This window comes from Haliaeetus albicilla, chromosome 19, assembly GCF_947461875.1.
Source record: "Haliaeetus albicilla chromosome 19, bHalAlb1.1, whole genome shotgun sequence".
NCBI classification, from domain to species: Eukaryota; Metazoa; Chordata; class Aves; order Accipitriformes; family Accipitridae; genus Haliaeetus; species Haliaeetus albicilla.
The window spans coordinates 12275771-12290148 of NC_091501.1; the positions used below are offsets into that span (position 1 = coordinate 12275771).

Sequence of the window (14378 nt, forward strand, 5' to 3'; positions counted from 1 at the left end):
TTCATGCTGGAAAAAACCCAAACCAACACACCACCAAAAAACTTCAACAGTAAGTGTCATACCCTTACATGAGATTTCTGCCTTGAAATGATTAAACTGGCGCACACCTTCAAGTTTTTAATTGTGTGGGTACTGCTGGCAGCTGGGTATTGGCAGCCTTTTCTGTTTGCACCGGAGGAAGTAGCACCATGATTCAAGCTTGGTCCGGTGCCACGTGCATCCATGGCCACTAGCAAGGTAGGAAGGATGAACGTAAGTGTTGCACCCTCAAAAGCTGCAGAATGGACCTTGTCCCCAGGGAGGCAGGGGAGCTCAAGGACAGAGATGCTCACCGGCCTCCCCCACTGCAGGAGTTGTTTCCATCTTGAGAAACGTCATGTCTTTCCACCTCCACAATGAGGTATAAAACTCTCTGGATGCACTTTCCTGAAACAAGAAAAATCTCTCCAACACATTGCTGAGAGGAGATGGTTCTGAAACCTTTGTGAGACATTCAGAAAAAGGAAACTTATCATCTGTCTGTCCATCGCAATGTGTGACAGGTAATAGCAGGGTCTCTAGGTGTTGCCTTGACGCTGGGAACATGGTGTTCTGCACTTGATGCCAGGGACTACAGATGCTGCTTCTGCCCCCAACTACTGCAATACTTGGGATGCTGGCACTCTGTCAATGTCAGCCTGTCCCTGCTGGGACTCACACCGCTCTTCTGTCACCCTCCATGCCATTTAAAAGGGCTTTGGCACGTTTTCTAAGCCTTTCAGAAGGCTGCTGTGAAAGGAAGATGGACCCTCAAAAAAAGGTCTGTCATCATTGCATGCATTTTAAAAATTAACTTCAGCCTGAGGGTTGCTCTTCGTGGTTGCACAGGGGCTGCATCTGTGCAGGAGCAGCTCTGCAGCAGCAGAAACGTGAAGCGAAATGGTTGGTTCCAATGACCCAACACCCACACCATACATGTTTGGAAAGAGGTTTTTCTGGACTAGCTCCCCAGCTGGATGCATTATGTGCACCCCAGACAGCATCTTCCAGTTTAGTTTCACCCAGGAGGAATCCAGTTTGCATCCTCTGAGACCGCTTGGTGATGTGAACCAAATCAAGAGCACGGGGGGACAGCTGGGAGAGCCACTTCAAAAGCGCGCTTGAGAGGTGAAATGAAACACTAAGCACACCCAAGGAAGGTCCTGGTCTTCCCGTGGGCCTCCAGCGCCCTCCCTCTGGTGGGTCCGAACGGTGTAACGTCGCACCTGATCAGCCGCTTCAGAAAGCAGATTTGGAGACTTCCTGAGCCCTGTTCCTCCTGACTGAGCGAAGCACTTTGAATTAAATACACTTGTTGCAGCAGGCGCAAGACACTTTCAAATGGATTCAGCTGTGCGTAACTGCGCGAATTTGAATGGCCCCGCTCTCGTCCCGCTGCCCTCCGGGCGGAGGAGTTGCTATCTCCCGGCCTCTCTCTCGCCGGAGGGATCCACCAGCGCTTCCCCCCGGCACGAAAACCGGCTCCGAGGAGGGTCCGGAGCCTCCTCCGCCCCTCAAGCAGCTCTCCGGTCGCCTTGGCAGGAGCGGAGACCCCTGGCAGCGCTGACCCCGCGGGACCCCCGCGGCCCGGGCGGGGACGGCCCCGGCCCCGCCGCCCGCCAGCCCCCGGCGCGGCCAGGGGGGGCGATGACGGCTGCGGCCCCGCCGCCGCGGAGCCCCCGGCTCGGCCCCCGCGGGGCGGAGGCAGGTGCGGGGGGCGGCGGCAGAGCCCGGCCGGGAGCTGCGCCCGCGGGGGCGCGGCGCCGCCCCGCACCTGGGCCCGCCCCGCGGAGGAGGAGGGGGGTCGGAGGCAGCGGCGCCGGGCCGGGCCGGTGCGGCGCGGCGGCGGGAGCATGCCCCGGGGCGGCGGCGGGGGCCGGGCGCCCTGAGCGGCGCCATGCGGGGCCGGCTGCTGGCGCGGCTGCGGCGGCGGCGGCGGCTGCTGCGGCTGCTGCTGGCCCTGGGCGCGCTGGCCCTGGGGCTCTGGGCCGCTTACCTGGAGCTGGTGGCGGCGGCGGCGGCGGCCGGCGGCGGGGCTCCCCCGGACCGCAGTGAGTTACCGCGCGGGGCGCCGGGGGAGGGGAGGGGAAGGGGGGGCGGGGGGGTCCCGTGCCTCGCAGCCCGGCGCCGTCCCGGGCTCCCCCGGGCGCTGCGTGTCCCGCTCGGGAGCCCGGTGCGGTGCCCCCCCGTTTCCAGGCCGGCCGGGGAGGGGGGGGTGAGCGCAGCCCGGTGCCGCGGCGGGCGGCAGAGCGCTGCCGGCGATCGGGGAGCCGCTTCCCGGGGAGCCCTCGGGGACGGACGTGGGTTTTGTTCCCCGGGAAGGAGATGGGTGTCGGGGGGGGGGGGGGGGGGGTCGGTTTTCTGCCTTTGGCCTGTCGGCTCTCGCCCTCCTCTCTGTCAGGAGACCTGTCAAAATGTGACCTTGCTGGAGTTGCAGAGCCCGGAGCCACGGCGTTGAGGTGGCTCTTGTTCTCGGGGCTCCGGTGCTAACCTGGAAGGCAGCAAAGATGCTTTGAATATTGCTTTGATGAGAGAAGAAGAGAACGCAAAGGAGGAGGGAATGCATACCCTGGAGATGCGCACCACTCACCTAGTAACGGGTTCATTTTGTGCAAACTTTTAGGAGTACAGTGGGGCTGATACTAAGTGCAGTTAGCTGCTTTTTTTCTGAAGTAGAGCAAAACAGTTATTTCTATCAGTGTCGTGTGGGTTTTATCAGTGTCGTGTGGGTTTTTATGCTTCTCGTCTCTTTTACAGTTACAAGAAAGTTTTGAATGGCCCAAGGTTTTGTAAAAGCCTATGGTGTCGTTGCTGCTCTTTTAAAAATAATCTCAGTGCTTGGTGCCAATCTAATTCAATAGTAGTTTTTCAAGTATATCTGAGCATTTAACTATTAATACTTTTCAGCGTCTTGGTCCCTTCATTATGCAGTATAAAACCCCTGATTCTTACTCCCATGAGTCAGGCTTGGTTTCAGTCTTAAAGCCTTAGACTGTGACTGTGCAAGGAGTTGCATGAACATCTACTCCCACAAAATCCATTACAGGACTTCAGCTTGTCCATTTGTTCCATATTATATAGGACGTTAAGGCTAAAAACGCATATTTATTGTTCCAACGGCGTAAGAGATCTGATTTCTTTGGCTTGGATAAATCCTCTAGTTATAATCTGCTTTTTATGCCTGGTGGATTAGTTGGGACATGAGAAGATGGGTTGCACTATGAGTCTACTTCACGTTACATCTTTCATGTAATCTAGCCAAGCCTCTTACTGTACACTGCTTTGCCAATAGCCCCCAAAGATCCTTAGAGGAGACTGTAGAGGTACGTAGAGGACTTCAGCGGTGCAGCAAGGGAGAAAACAAACTGCTCGGAGGTATTTAAAATAGTGGTTATAAGGAGAGGTGGGCTGAGTCAGGTATCTGGAGCCGTATAGCTGACGGTCATGTCGCTGATAGCAATGCAAAGGGAGAGGGAGGGGATGGGAGAAACAGGCAGAGAGTGTAATGAGAGAAGAGATGTGCAGGAGCAAACAACTTTTATGAATTGGGTTCTTCCTCTTTGCTTTTAGACAGGGTTATTTTTACATCTCCGTTACAAAAGTCATTCTGTTTTAAGACTGAAACTGGAAACAGTGACATGACTACAGTCACTACCAACCAAAACAGAAGATGAGGAAAATTAATTACATTATATTGAAGTACAATTATATAAAAGTTCAGATTCTCCCAAATCCACCAGAGACGTTGCCGCTCATTGCATGCGGAAGACATTTAAACGCTGCTGGAAAGGGTGGGAGGGTGAAACCCTCCAGCAGGCAGCTCCTCACGGCTCTGCAGCATCACGGAGGGAGAGCAGCTGTGCCTGGAGAGCCGAGGCCCTGCAGGCGCGCTGGGCACCGGGCGTCATGTTTTCCTGGCCTCGTGGCCGGGATCCTGGAACCTGCTAACAGGAGGAAGGTTAATCTGTGACCCTCCCCACCCTTCCTCTTGCCCCAGTACCTCTAAAAGTATGTTTTGTTTTAAGAGAAATCAGAAGTCAGAGTGAAAGACAAATAGTATTTGTTTTCTTTTGGCTGTTAAAGCTAAGTAATGTTTGCTTCTCTGGAGACTAGGGCAGCTGCATTTGTGACTCCACGTGGTGACTTTCCAGAGATCCCAGGGAGCTGGTGTAGGAGGGAGTGACTCTCAGAGCAATTAATACTTTTCCCCTCTCATTTCTGCATTGTTTTCTGTTGCATGTCCCAGGTGGGAGCCCTACTGTAAGTCACGCCTGGGACCAACCAAGATCTACCACCTCAACTTATCTGATGCAACAGCTTCCCCAGTTATTAATGACAAAATACAAAGGCTGTTTATTGGGTAATTTTTCTAGACAAAAGGCTGCCTCCATTGGGGCCAGAAAGCTGAAGAGATGCTGGGCTTGGAAGGAGATCTGCAGGACATCACTGTTTCCATCTCCTATGCCTGTAACAGAGTTTCTTCTTGCGTCCCTAAAAGGCCTTGCAGAACAGCCTGTGTATAGAAAGCCAAGTATGTTTTCTCTTTCCAGAGAGGTAAGCCCTCCTCTTGCAAGGCTGTAAGTAGTCACAGAAAATATTCCCTTTCCTCTTAGACACGCATGGGATGGAGCACAAGCCACTGTGATGCCCTGACGCCGCCCCTGCTCCCAGCTCAGCACCTTAGAGCAAGTCTTCAGACACGGTGGATTCTCCCCAGCTTTATGCTCCTCTCCTCCGCTTCCCCCACCAGATCAGTTTCTGGTGGAGGAAGTAAAGGTCAGATGGCCTGGGTGTGAGCGTTTGAGTAAGCAATGCTTAAAAATTGAGGCCCTGACTGTCCTCCCTTGATGTATATGCAGCTCTGCTATGCAACAAAGTTAATCATGTAAGTGAGTGAGTTTGGATGAGAGAGAATAAAGGGCCTAGGAGAATATGCTGTAATCATTGGTACGCATTGGCTTCCATGGCACAGCATCACTGTACGCTGGGAGAGGCTCTGGCTGTGAGGTTCATTTTGCTGTAATGTTAAAGTCAAAGGTTGAGGGACCAGCCTGAGGTGCAGAATTCATGCTCAGTATACCCCATGGGTTGGGATTCACGCATGCCTAAGTCGATCTGGGCCCTTTTCTAGCTGCCAAGGAGGTTTGGGATGGGCTGGACAGGGATGGATGATAGTATCGGCTCTCATGAATGGTAGCTTTCCTTTGAAGGTGATACTGAAATGAGCAGTCAGTCTGGTGGAAAAAAAAATATTTTTTTTTCTTGTGATGTGGCTGCATCAAGGTATTCCTATATATTCTTCCCAAAGAGCCTTATTGGCAGGACTGTTGTCTCTCATGGGCAGGAGGGTGTTTCTGTTCCTGTTGTTGTTGTGAGGCTTGCCTTTTTTCCTTTTTTTCCTTTTTTTCCTTTTTTCCTTTTTTTCCTTTTTTTTCCTTTTTCTTTTTTCCTTTTTTTCCTTTTTTTTCTTTTTTTCCTTTTTTTCCTTTTTTTTCCTTTTTTTCCTTTTTTTCCTTTTTTTCTTTTTTTCCTTTTTTTTTCCTTTTTTTCCTTTTTTCTTTTTTTCCTTTTTTCCTTTTTTTTCCTTTTTTTCCTTTTTTTTCCTTTTTTTTCCTTTTTTTCCTTTTTTCCTTTTTTTCCTTTTTTTTCCTTTTTTTTCCTTTTTTTCCTTTTTTTCCTTTTTTTCCTTTTTTTTCCTTTTTTTTCCTTTTTTTTCCTTTTTTTCCTTTTTTTCCTTTTTTTCCTTTTTTTCCTTTTTTTTCCTTTTTTTCCTTTTTTTCCTTTTTTTCCTTTTTTCCTTTTTTCCTTTTTTCCTTTTTTCTTTTTCCTTTTTTCCTTTTTTTTCCTTTTTTTTTCCTTTTTTTTTTTTTCCTTTTTTCCTTTTTTCCTTTTTTCCTTTTTTCCTTTTTTCCTTTTTTCCTTTTTTCCTTTTTTCCTTTTTTTCCTTTTTTCCTTTTTTCCTTTTTTCCTTTTTTTCCTTTTTTCCTTTTTTCCTTTTTTCCTTTTTTCCTTTTTTCCTTTTTTTCCTTTTTTCCTTTTTTCCTTTTTTTCCTTTTTTCCTTTTTTCTTTTTTTCCTTTTTCCCCTTTTTTCCTTTTTTTCCTTTTTTCCTTTTTTTCCTTTTTTCTTTTTTCTTTTTTCCTTTTTCCTTTTTTTCTTTTTTTTTTTCTTTTTTTTTCTTTTTTCTTTTTTCTTTTTTTCCTTTTTTTCCTTTTTTTCTTTTTCCCTTTTTTTTCCTTTTTTTTCCCTTTTTTTCCTTTTTTTCCTTTTTTTTCCTTTTTTTTTCCTTTTTTTTTCCTTTTTTTTTCCTTTTTTTTTCCTTTTTTTTCCTTTTTTTTTTCCTTTTTTTTCCTTTTTTTTTTCCTTTTTTTTTCCTTTTTTTTTTCCTTTTTTTTTCCTTTTTTTTTCCTTTTTTTTTTCCTTTTTTTTTCCTTTTTTTTTTCCTTTTTTTTTTCCTTTTTTTTTTCCTTTTTTTTTCCTTTTTTTTTCCTTTTTTTTTCCTTTTTTTTTCCTTTTTTTTTCCTTTTTTTTTCCTTTTTTCCTCCACTGGTCTGCTGCCCAATAGGTATTTATAGAAATCTTAAACATATTTACAGCTGACTGAAGAAAAACAAGCAGGCTGATGTGAGTTGAAGATGGGTACAACTCTCCTCACATGAAATGTGGTCTGTTGTCATCCAAAACAAGTTGTAACAGGCAGGACACTGCCTCCCTGCCAAGAAACCCGAGGAGCTGGAGACAGTCTGTTTACTCCTGCTGCTGACAGGCACTAGCCTCTGTGGAGTGGGCTCTCCAGTAGGAATGTTTTTCTCATCTTTACTAGCTTGCTACACAGCACACTTTGCTCCCGCAAGTGAATGCTGGAGACAGGAACTTTCTTATTTCAAGAGTGAATGAGGTGTTGGGGAGGGAGAAAATACCAGTAAAGCACAGAGCAGCCAGGTCTGGAGAGTGACTCCTGCACCCTGCCTTTACTCCTGTAATGCTGTTGGCTTGGCAGAACAGCTGGAAGAGGCAAGGGCAGGGACAAGTCTTCCTCAGGGAAGATCCCACACCCCAAGACACTGCCTCTTTCCAGAGCTGCTGCGATGCTCTGTTTGGATGGAAAGGCTGGTGGGTTGGGGACCTCCTGCTACTTCTGTTTTTCTCTTCTGTGCCCAGCAGTGCCTCATCTCACCCGCCCATGCAGAAAGGTATGATTCTGAGGGAGCAAGGCTGGCATCAGCGAGCTGTGCTCGCAGGCAAGGAGGATGTGCAATGATCCCCCTTTGCTTTAAAACCTTGTGTCAACATAGTAAAAGCAAATCCTGATCCGTGAAGAAACTTGGAGGTGAGGTCGTTCCCAGCCATTGCTGTGCAGGCTTTTTCTGCTGCAAGGACCATGGTACCTCAGGAAGCTATAAATCACTTGCACTGATTTCCTTTATTGCAGGTGTGAGTGTCACACTGGGCCAGGCACAAGCAGGGTGTGTAGGATTAGATTAGATTGCTGGGAGGTGTAGCTTGTAGGAAAAAGGGATCGGGGGGCCCTTCTTTAACCTTCCTCTCCTGGCTGCTTCAGCCTACCCCTGTTCCTCCACATTTTATTGTTGCGTGTAAATAACACTGGGAGTGTGTTATCTTCCTATCTTGGATTGTGACAAGTGGTTTCTGTCTCACTTCTAGTGTCTCAAATTGCTGCTTTTCTAACTCAGTAGTGTGCAGTCCTACTCTCTGAAGCGGGAAATAGGAGGGGTTCAGAAGAAACAGTGGAGATATGCAAATAAAAAAGTCCTTGTGGCAAGAATTCCACCTCTCCAGTATGTACATCTTCAGTGTTCCTTTCCTTCCCCAGAAAATTGGTTTCTTACCCCCCCACCATGGTGAGCTCTCTGATGTTCAGGCATCCAGGCTACTACAAAGCTGTGCAAGTTGCTTAAAAACTGACCTTATTTCTGGGTGACAAGGGGATCCCAACACCTAACTGTACTGGAGGCTGAAATAAGCCTAAATGGGAATGAGGGGCAGAACACCCCATTGTGACTGGCCCAGAGGCTCCATACATCCTTGGCACAGACTTTCTCAGGAGAGGGTATTTCAAAGACCCAAAAGGGTACTGGTGGGCCTTTGGTATAGCTGCCTTGGAGATGGAGGAAATGAAAGAGCTGTCCGCCTTGCCCGGTCTTGTGGGGTTGCTGAGGGTTGAAGAACAACAGGTGCCAATTGCTACTACAGTGGTGCACCGCCGGCAATATCACACCGACTGAGACTCCCCGATTCCCATCCATATGCTGATTCATCGACTGGTGTGAATGGCAGGTTCACGTGTTTGTATGAGAAAAGTATCTGGCAGAAATCTGAAGCTGCTCGTTTAATGTAACGCACCAACTTCCTTCTCTAGCCTCCCTGCCCAGGCACCCTCAGAAGCACCTATGCATACGGGTAAGCACACCCACATATACAGGTTCATTCACATGCACACGGGCTGACTTTTGCAATCGCTCACACGCAAGGTTACTTGCCTGTACGTGCATAGTATAGCTCTTTTGCATAGCTAATTGCAGCGAAGGTCACTGAGTACCCATGGGGAGAGATTGGACCCTGTAGCTCTCCAGTGGTGGCTGAAGTACTATTTCCTCTCTGTGGAAACTGTTAACCCAGAGGAAAAATTAAACTAGGTATCACCCCCAAAGCACCTCATCCTGACTGAAGAAAAGTGTTGGCAGCAGGGAAGCATCTATATCATGAAGTTTGCATATGATACTTCTGTGCTTTTGAAGACACTAGCGAGACCTTCATTCACAGGGATCTGTGCCAAGCAACACCATTCCCCAAAGTACATCGTGGGCTGCTGTAGCTGTGGGGAGAAGGATGGGCACTGCAGGTGGGGCAGATTTTTCACATTCAGGTGGTCAGTTCAGTCTCCCTGGAGGATGATCAGAAGTGCTGTCACATCTTACTTTGCACTGGTGTATGTAAAGTGGAGTCAACATCCCCAGGCCTGTATTCACAGCATAGACTGCTATCACAGAATCAGCGGAGAAGCCAGGGCCACTGAGAGCGATTTGGATCATACTCTAGCTTGGTTCATTGACACAGCACCCAGGGGATGCCTGGATCTCATGCTAGCTATGCCATACTTGTCCTGGGCCAGTGTATCCTTTCACTGCTACTGGGACATGTACTGCAGGTAATTTGCGAACCTGGCTTTTTTCACCTCTTGACTTGAAGTCAGATAGGAATTTGACTCTTAAATAACCTTTTTGTGAAGCAGCACTGAGTGCCTGGGTCGTTGTGCACCAAATGAGAATTGTGAGTGTTTGTTCTCTTGGAACCTGGCCCACAGTTGGTCTGGCCCCAGAAGATCCCCAAATCATTTGCAAAGATTACATATTATCATTATAAATAAACTCTTGTGACATCCCTTTATGTACACATTATCTGTGACAGATTTGTGTAGTGGTGTGCCAGCACAGCACGTGTTCCTGCACCACACCTTCCTCTCTTGAGTCAGATTGGATGACTTGGATCTCACAGAGTGGTGCCCTCCTGTGCATCTCCTCCACGCTGTGGGGTTGGCAGAGGAATGCTATTGTCTTCTGGAGATGCGTTTCTGCGTATCGTATAGTAACATGACGGCTCTGCCTTCTCTTGCCTGCAAGCTCAGGCAGATGTGAAGGAAGAGCGGCGCTGGGATAGATGATGGATGTCGTCTTTCATCTTGCAGTTTAGAATTACCAACATCTGCAATATGGTAAAAGGCAGGATGTTGTCCTGAAGGCAGAGGTTGCCTTGTAGGTCATGGCAGTGGGGAACGGAGTGATGATGGGGTTCTTTCTCCAGTGCTTACAACAATAGCCTCGAGAATTGATGGGGTTATGTATTTTGTTGTAATTTGAGTTTCCCTTCCCTATTTGTCTTGCTGTGCATTAGCGTTCCCTTTTCCAGTCACTTCCCAATGCAATTGCTTTTTTCAGGCTTGCAATAATAGCTGAGAAGGGCTTTCCAGAAAAGCAAAAAAGCTGTCTTACATGTGGTGTGAGATTAAGAAAGATTCATGTAATGCCTTGGGTGGAAACAGATATGAACCTGGTCCTTAGATACTTATGCTTTTTGTGATGTTAGAAATTCATTGTGTGTGTAATTAGCCAAACCAAAATGCACTGGCATCTTGACCGGAGCTCCTCTGTACTTCTGTTTTCCTGAGAAGACTTTCCCACACCAGAGCACAAAGGCTTTCATATTCCTGGTCTGGAGAGAGTCCCCTACACTTTGAGATGATAAGATGGTCTGGGGCAATGTTGCTAAGTAAATCAGCCTTCTCCAAAGACATCTCAGAACAATAATTCGTGTTGGCGTAATAAGGAATTTAAATCAACTACACAGAATAATGAGATTCAATTAGTCTTTGAGATGCTGGATCATTTCAGACAATCCAAAGATTATCAGGTGGACCTGTGAGTCCCCCTGAAGCATTAGTGCCCCTCTCAAAAGGTCACTAATTCTAATTTTATCATTTCCTAAGGCTTAGTTATTTCAGCGTTCTGTGACTATTTCCCATTTGAGATTTTTTTGAGGGGGAGAGAGGTCAATGTGGCTTCTTATCCCCCTTGTTTTTAGAAGTTGGAAAAGCTGTCACCTATTACTTTACATTGTAGGTCTATCTGATACCCTTATGTGGCAACAGTATTGCATCTTGTACAATTCTTGCTTTTCTGTGTCACCGTTTTCCATCAGAGATGCAAATGGTAAGTCCCAGACCTTTGCATCATCCATGGGGGTTTTCTTCCTTCCTGGTTTCCATCTTGGTGACCTTGATGTTGATTTCAGACAGTCTAAATATTCTTGGATTTTTTTCCCAGTCAAGCCAATATGAGCAATTGACAGCCAGTGCTACTCAGTAATGTAAAAAAATGAATCCACATCACAGACTTGACTATGGGGCCTTCCATAACAGGCAAGTTTTATCTTTTTAACTTTCTTTTCCACTAGTCCTCTGGACTGTGAGTATTATGAACTAGTAGGTTTATACGGAAGCCCATGTGTCACTGAAATTCTGTAAATTCACACACACTAAACAGTAGTTCATTGTCAGATGCTGTTATATCCCATTTACCAGTAAAAATACTTGATCTGCATCATCACCTGTTAGGCTGCAGAATTGCCTAGTAGAGCTGTCTTGAAGTGAGGACAATCTACATTAATGGTATGTGTATTTTTTTCTGGCATTCTAAATAAATCTGTTTCTGCCTTGCTTCAAGAGGCCACTTATTTCCATGTTATTAGTGTGGGCTGTTTGACTTGGCCCGTATATTTGGTGTTGGCAACTCCGACAGCTTCCTCTGTGCTGCTGTTCATTTCAGCCTGGTTAAGATATCTCCAGCCCTTCTCGTAAATACTTCACTTCCTAAATTAGTTTTATTTATATTTTGTAATGTTATTTTCTGTAAAATTGCAGTAGTCATGTCTGGGTGCTGTTAACCCCATCAAAGCTGCAGAACAATATTTATCATGGAAAGAGAATATCCTGTCCAGACCACTCTGTACTAATAGCCTCAATTACCTGCTGCGGCAGCTTGCTCAGCATTAGCCGGCACAGTCCATGTTTTGTTGTAAGCAGGCCAGTTGGGTTTTATTTGTTTTCAATTAAAAATGCAAAATAAACCAACCATCTGCCAAAACCAAGTTTTCCTATCAAACCTGACTGAACTATAGTTTCCAGAGGTGTACCTTGAAAATAAATTGTCTGCCTAAGATAAGGACTAAATATAAGAAGTCTCATTTTGCAGTTGCTATGTCTTGAAAAGATCGATGCATGCCTACTTCAGAGGAAATCTTGTGAACGGCAATTATGACCCATAGTCTGTACTCTCATACCAATGGGAGGGAGTAATAGCATCTACTTAGAAATTCAAAATAACACCCAAGCCAAGGTGTTAAGAATGAACACATTATTAAAGTCTTTCCCAGGTCATATGTCACCCCTAACTTATTAGGAAAAAAAAAAAAAGCAGTGAGAAAGTTTGTCCTTAAAACTAGAGATCGGAGCAAAAGTGAACCTTGGAGTGGAAAGAAACCCCACCACCTCCAGGCCCCACGGACCTCCCTCACTACCCTCGGACAGACCCCTCGCGTTGTGCTGGCACCGTGGCCCCAGGGACGCTGGGCTCTCCCCTCTCCCTCGGGGCTCCGTGCAGAGGAGATGGCACTTCTCCAGGGGCAGGGCCAGGGGACGGGAAAGAAGGGCCCGTGCAACGCTTGGCAATCAACAGTGATGTTATGGAGCGCTGGGAGACCTTGCGCCGTTGTGGCTTGGAACACTGTGGCCACCATCTCATCCAGGGGACCCTGGGCACAGGATGAGGAGGGTGCTGGAGCCTAGGGCACACGGTGGGAGGTGGACGGCAGTCCCTGTGCCCAAGGGGCAGCAGAATGGCGCAGGGGAGTGATCCCTAGGAAGGGGGCCCATAGCCCCCTGACCTTTCTCCTCCTCTCACAGTAGGACATGCTTCAGGCTACAGACCCCCCAGCTCCCAGAACAGCTATCTCTGGCCACGTGCGTTGCCATCACAGTGGCCTCCTGATGTCACGAGCCATCTCGTTGCCTTCTGTTCTGGGCCCTAGAAATACAGGGACCCAGGCCATTGGCCCACAATTCGCTGAGGCCCTTGGTTTCCTAGGCTGATTGAAAGAAGGAGGTCTCACAGCAGCAAGGCAAGTGGCTGCCCACTTTTGTGTGGGAAGGCAGATAGGCAGCTGCAGGAAACGCGGAGGAAGAGGAGACAGTGTCAGAGGGGGGACACCATCAGCCACGTGATAGCGATGGCCATCGCTCGTGTGGCTGATGATGTGGAGCCCACAGAGGTGGATCCACCCAAAGATCCCTGGGGCCTGGGCGTGGGGTTTCTTCAGTCTGAGGACAAGAAGGCTGCCTGATGGGTGGCTGAAAATGAAGCCAGACCCTCCGCAGCGGTACCCAAAGAATAGCAACGGATCAAGCAAAGAAGTTAGAGGGACGGCTGTTCCTATGGAGGAGGAGACTGCAGTTCTGCCAGGAAGAAGTGCTGGCCTTCAGCATTAAGGTTCCGTCTAGCTGCTTCATTAGGAGATCTTTTCAAGATCGGCAATAGACAATTAAAAAATTAACCGCAAAACAAGGAAGAGAGCAGTAAAAATGCTTTTGTCCTCTCCTATTTGGTACTTTGGTGGCTGCATCTGGACTCCTCCGTCCCGTCCTTGTCTCCCTAGTTCAGGAAGGATGCTGGTGCATGGTGTGGGCCCAGCCCAGGGCCTTCGAGATGGTGAGGGGCCAGGGCACATGAGGGCAGGCTGAGGGAACCATTTCTGGTCGTGCAGGTGGTGAGACACTGGAACAGGTTGCCTGGAGAAGTTGTGGATGCTCCATCCCTGGAACATTCAAGGCTACGTTGCAGGGGCCTTTGAGCAACCTGATCTAGTGACAGATGTCCCTGCCCATGGCAGGGGGGTTGGACTAGGTGATCTTTAAAAGTCCCTTCACACCCAGACCATTCTATGAGTCTCTGAGACAGGCAATAGTATAATATGCTGCTGCGCCCAGTTGCCCAGCAATTTTGTGCCCTGTGCTAGCAAGTGTCTGCAATCACCATCTCTCTCTTTGGCTTATTTTCAGTTTGTAAAACAGGTGTGTACAGCAAAAGCAACCAATGTGTCAGCTGTGGATCGCTGAATTACTGCTTCTTTGCAAAATACCAAGCCCACATATTTTCTTTTTCAGTTTCTTAGCTGAAATTCAAGCCCATCCCTGTAGGATGCTTTAGCTCTGAAGGACATTTTTCCAAGCATTTATAATTTGTCTGATATAAGTTACTATTCCAAGAGTCGTTGTGTCCCTTCCTGCTGATTTTGAGACAGGCACCCTGACAGCAGCCTAGGTGTTACTGTTGCCAACCGCTTCACCTTTCAATTTTTATTTTTCTTTTTGCCACATAGGTTATGTAGACCCTTTTGCTTAAACCCAGCAGGTCTAGCATTTCTCAGGCCTCCAGTGATGATCCTCTAGGACTGTCCCCCTGCCCTGAGTAAACATCTGCATGGATCTAAGTTCATATGCATCCTAGAAAGAGCTTCAGTGCCAAACACAGCCCGAATGCTGGTCTGTGGAAAAAGGTTTTGCCAAGTTGACACTTAGTTTGTCTCCATGCGCTGGCCAGATCACCCACTGCAAGCACCTCAAGAACCAAAAGTGGTTTGGTACCATCATTCTTCTCTCCCCTCACAGATAGGGGCAAAACCCTCTTTATAAAAGTGTTTAATTCTTCAGGGCCTAAGCAATCAGGTTTGTGGCAGGGGTTGCTTCATCACCTCTTTCTGCCCAGGCACCTGGGCTGCTCCCACTCTGTC

The 14378-nt window shown here is 47.6% G+C and overlaps 1 protein-coding gene across 1 annotated transcript in view; it reads left to right on the plus strand.

Annotated features, from left to right (window-relative positions):
• Nucleotides 1-1785: 1785 nt before the first annotated feature.
• B4GALNT3 (beta-1,4-N-acetyl-galactosaminyltransferase 3) overlaps nucleotides 1786-14378 on the plus strand; it is a 70943-nt gene continuing 58350 nt past the window's right edge. Inside the window, exon 1 of the mRNA XM_069807667.1 lies at nucleotides 1786-2069. Coding sequence (XP_069663768.1) covers nucleotides 1916-2069 — 154 coding nt within the window. The 5' untranslated portion in view covers nucleotides 1786-1915. The remainder of the gene's footprint in view (nucleotides 2070-14378) is intronic.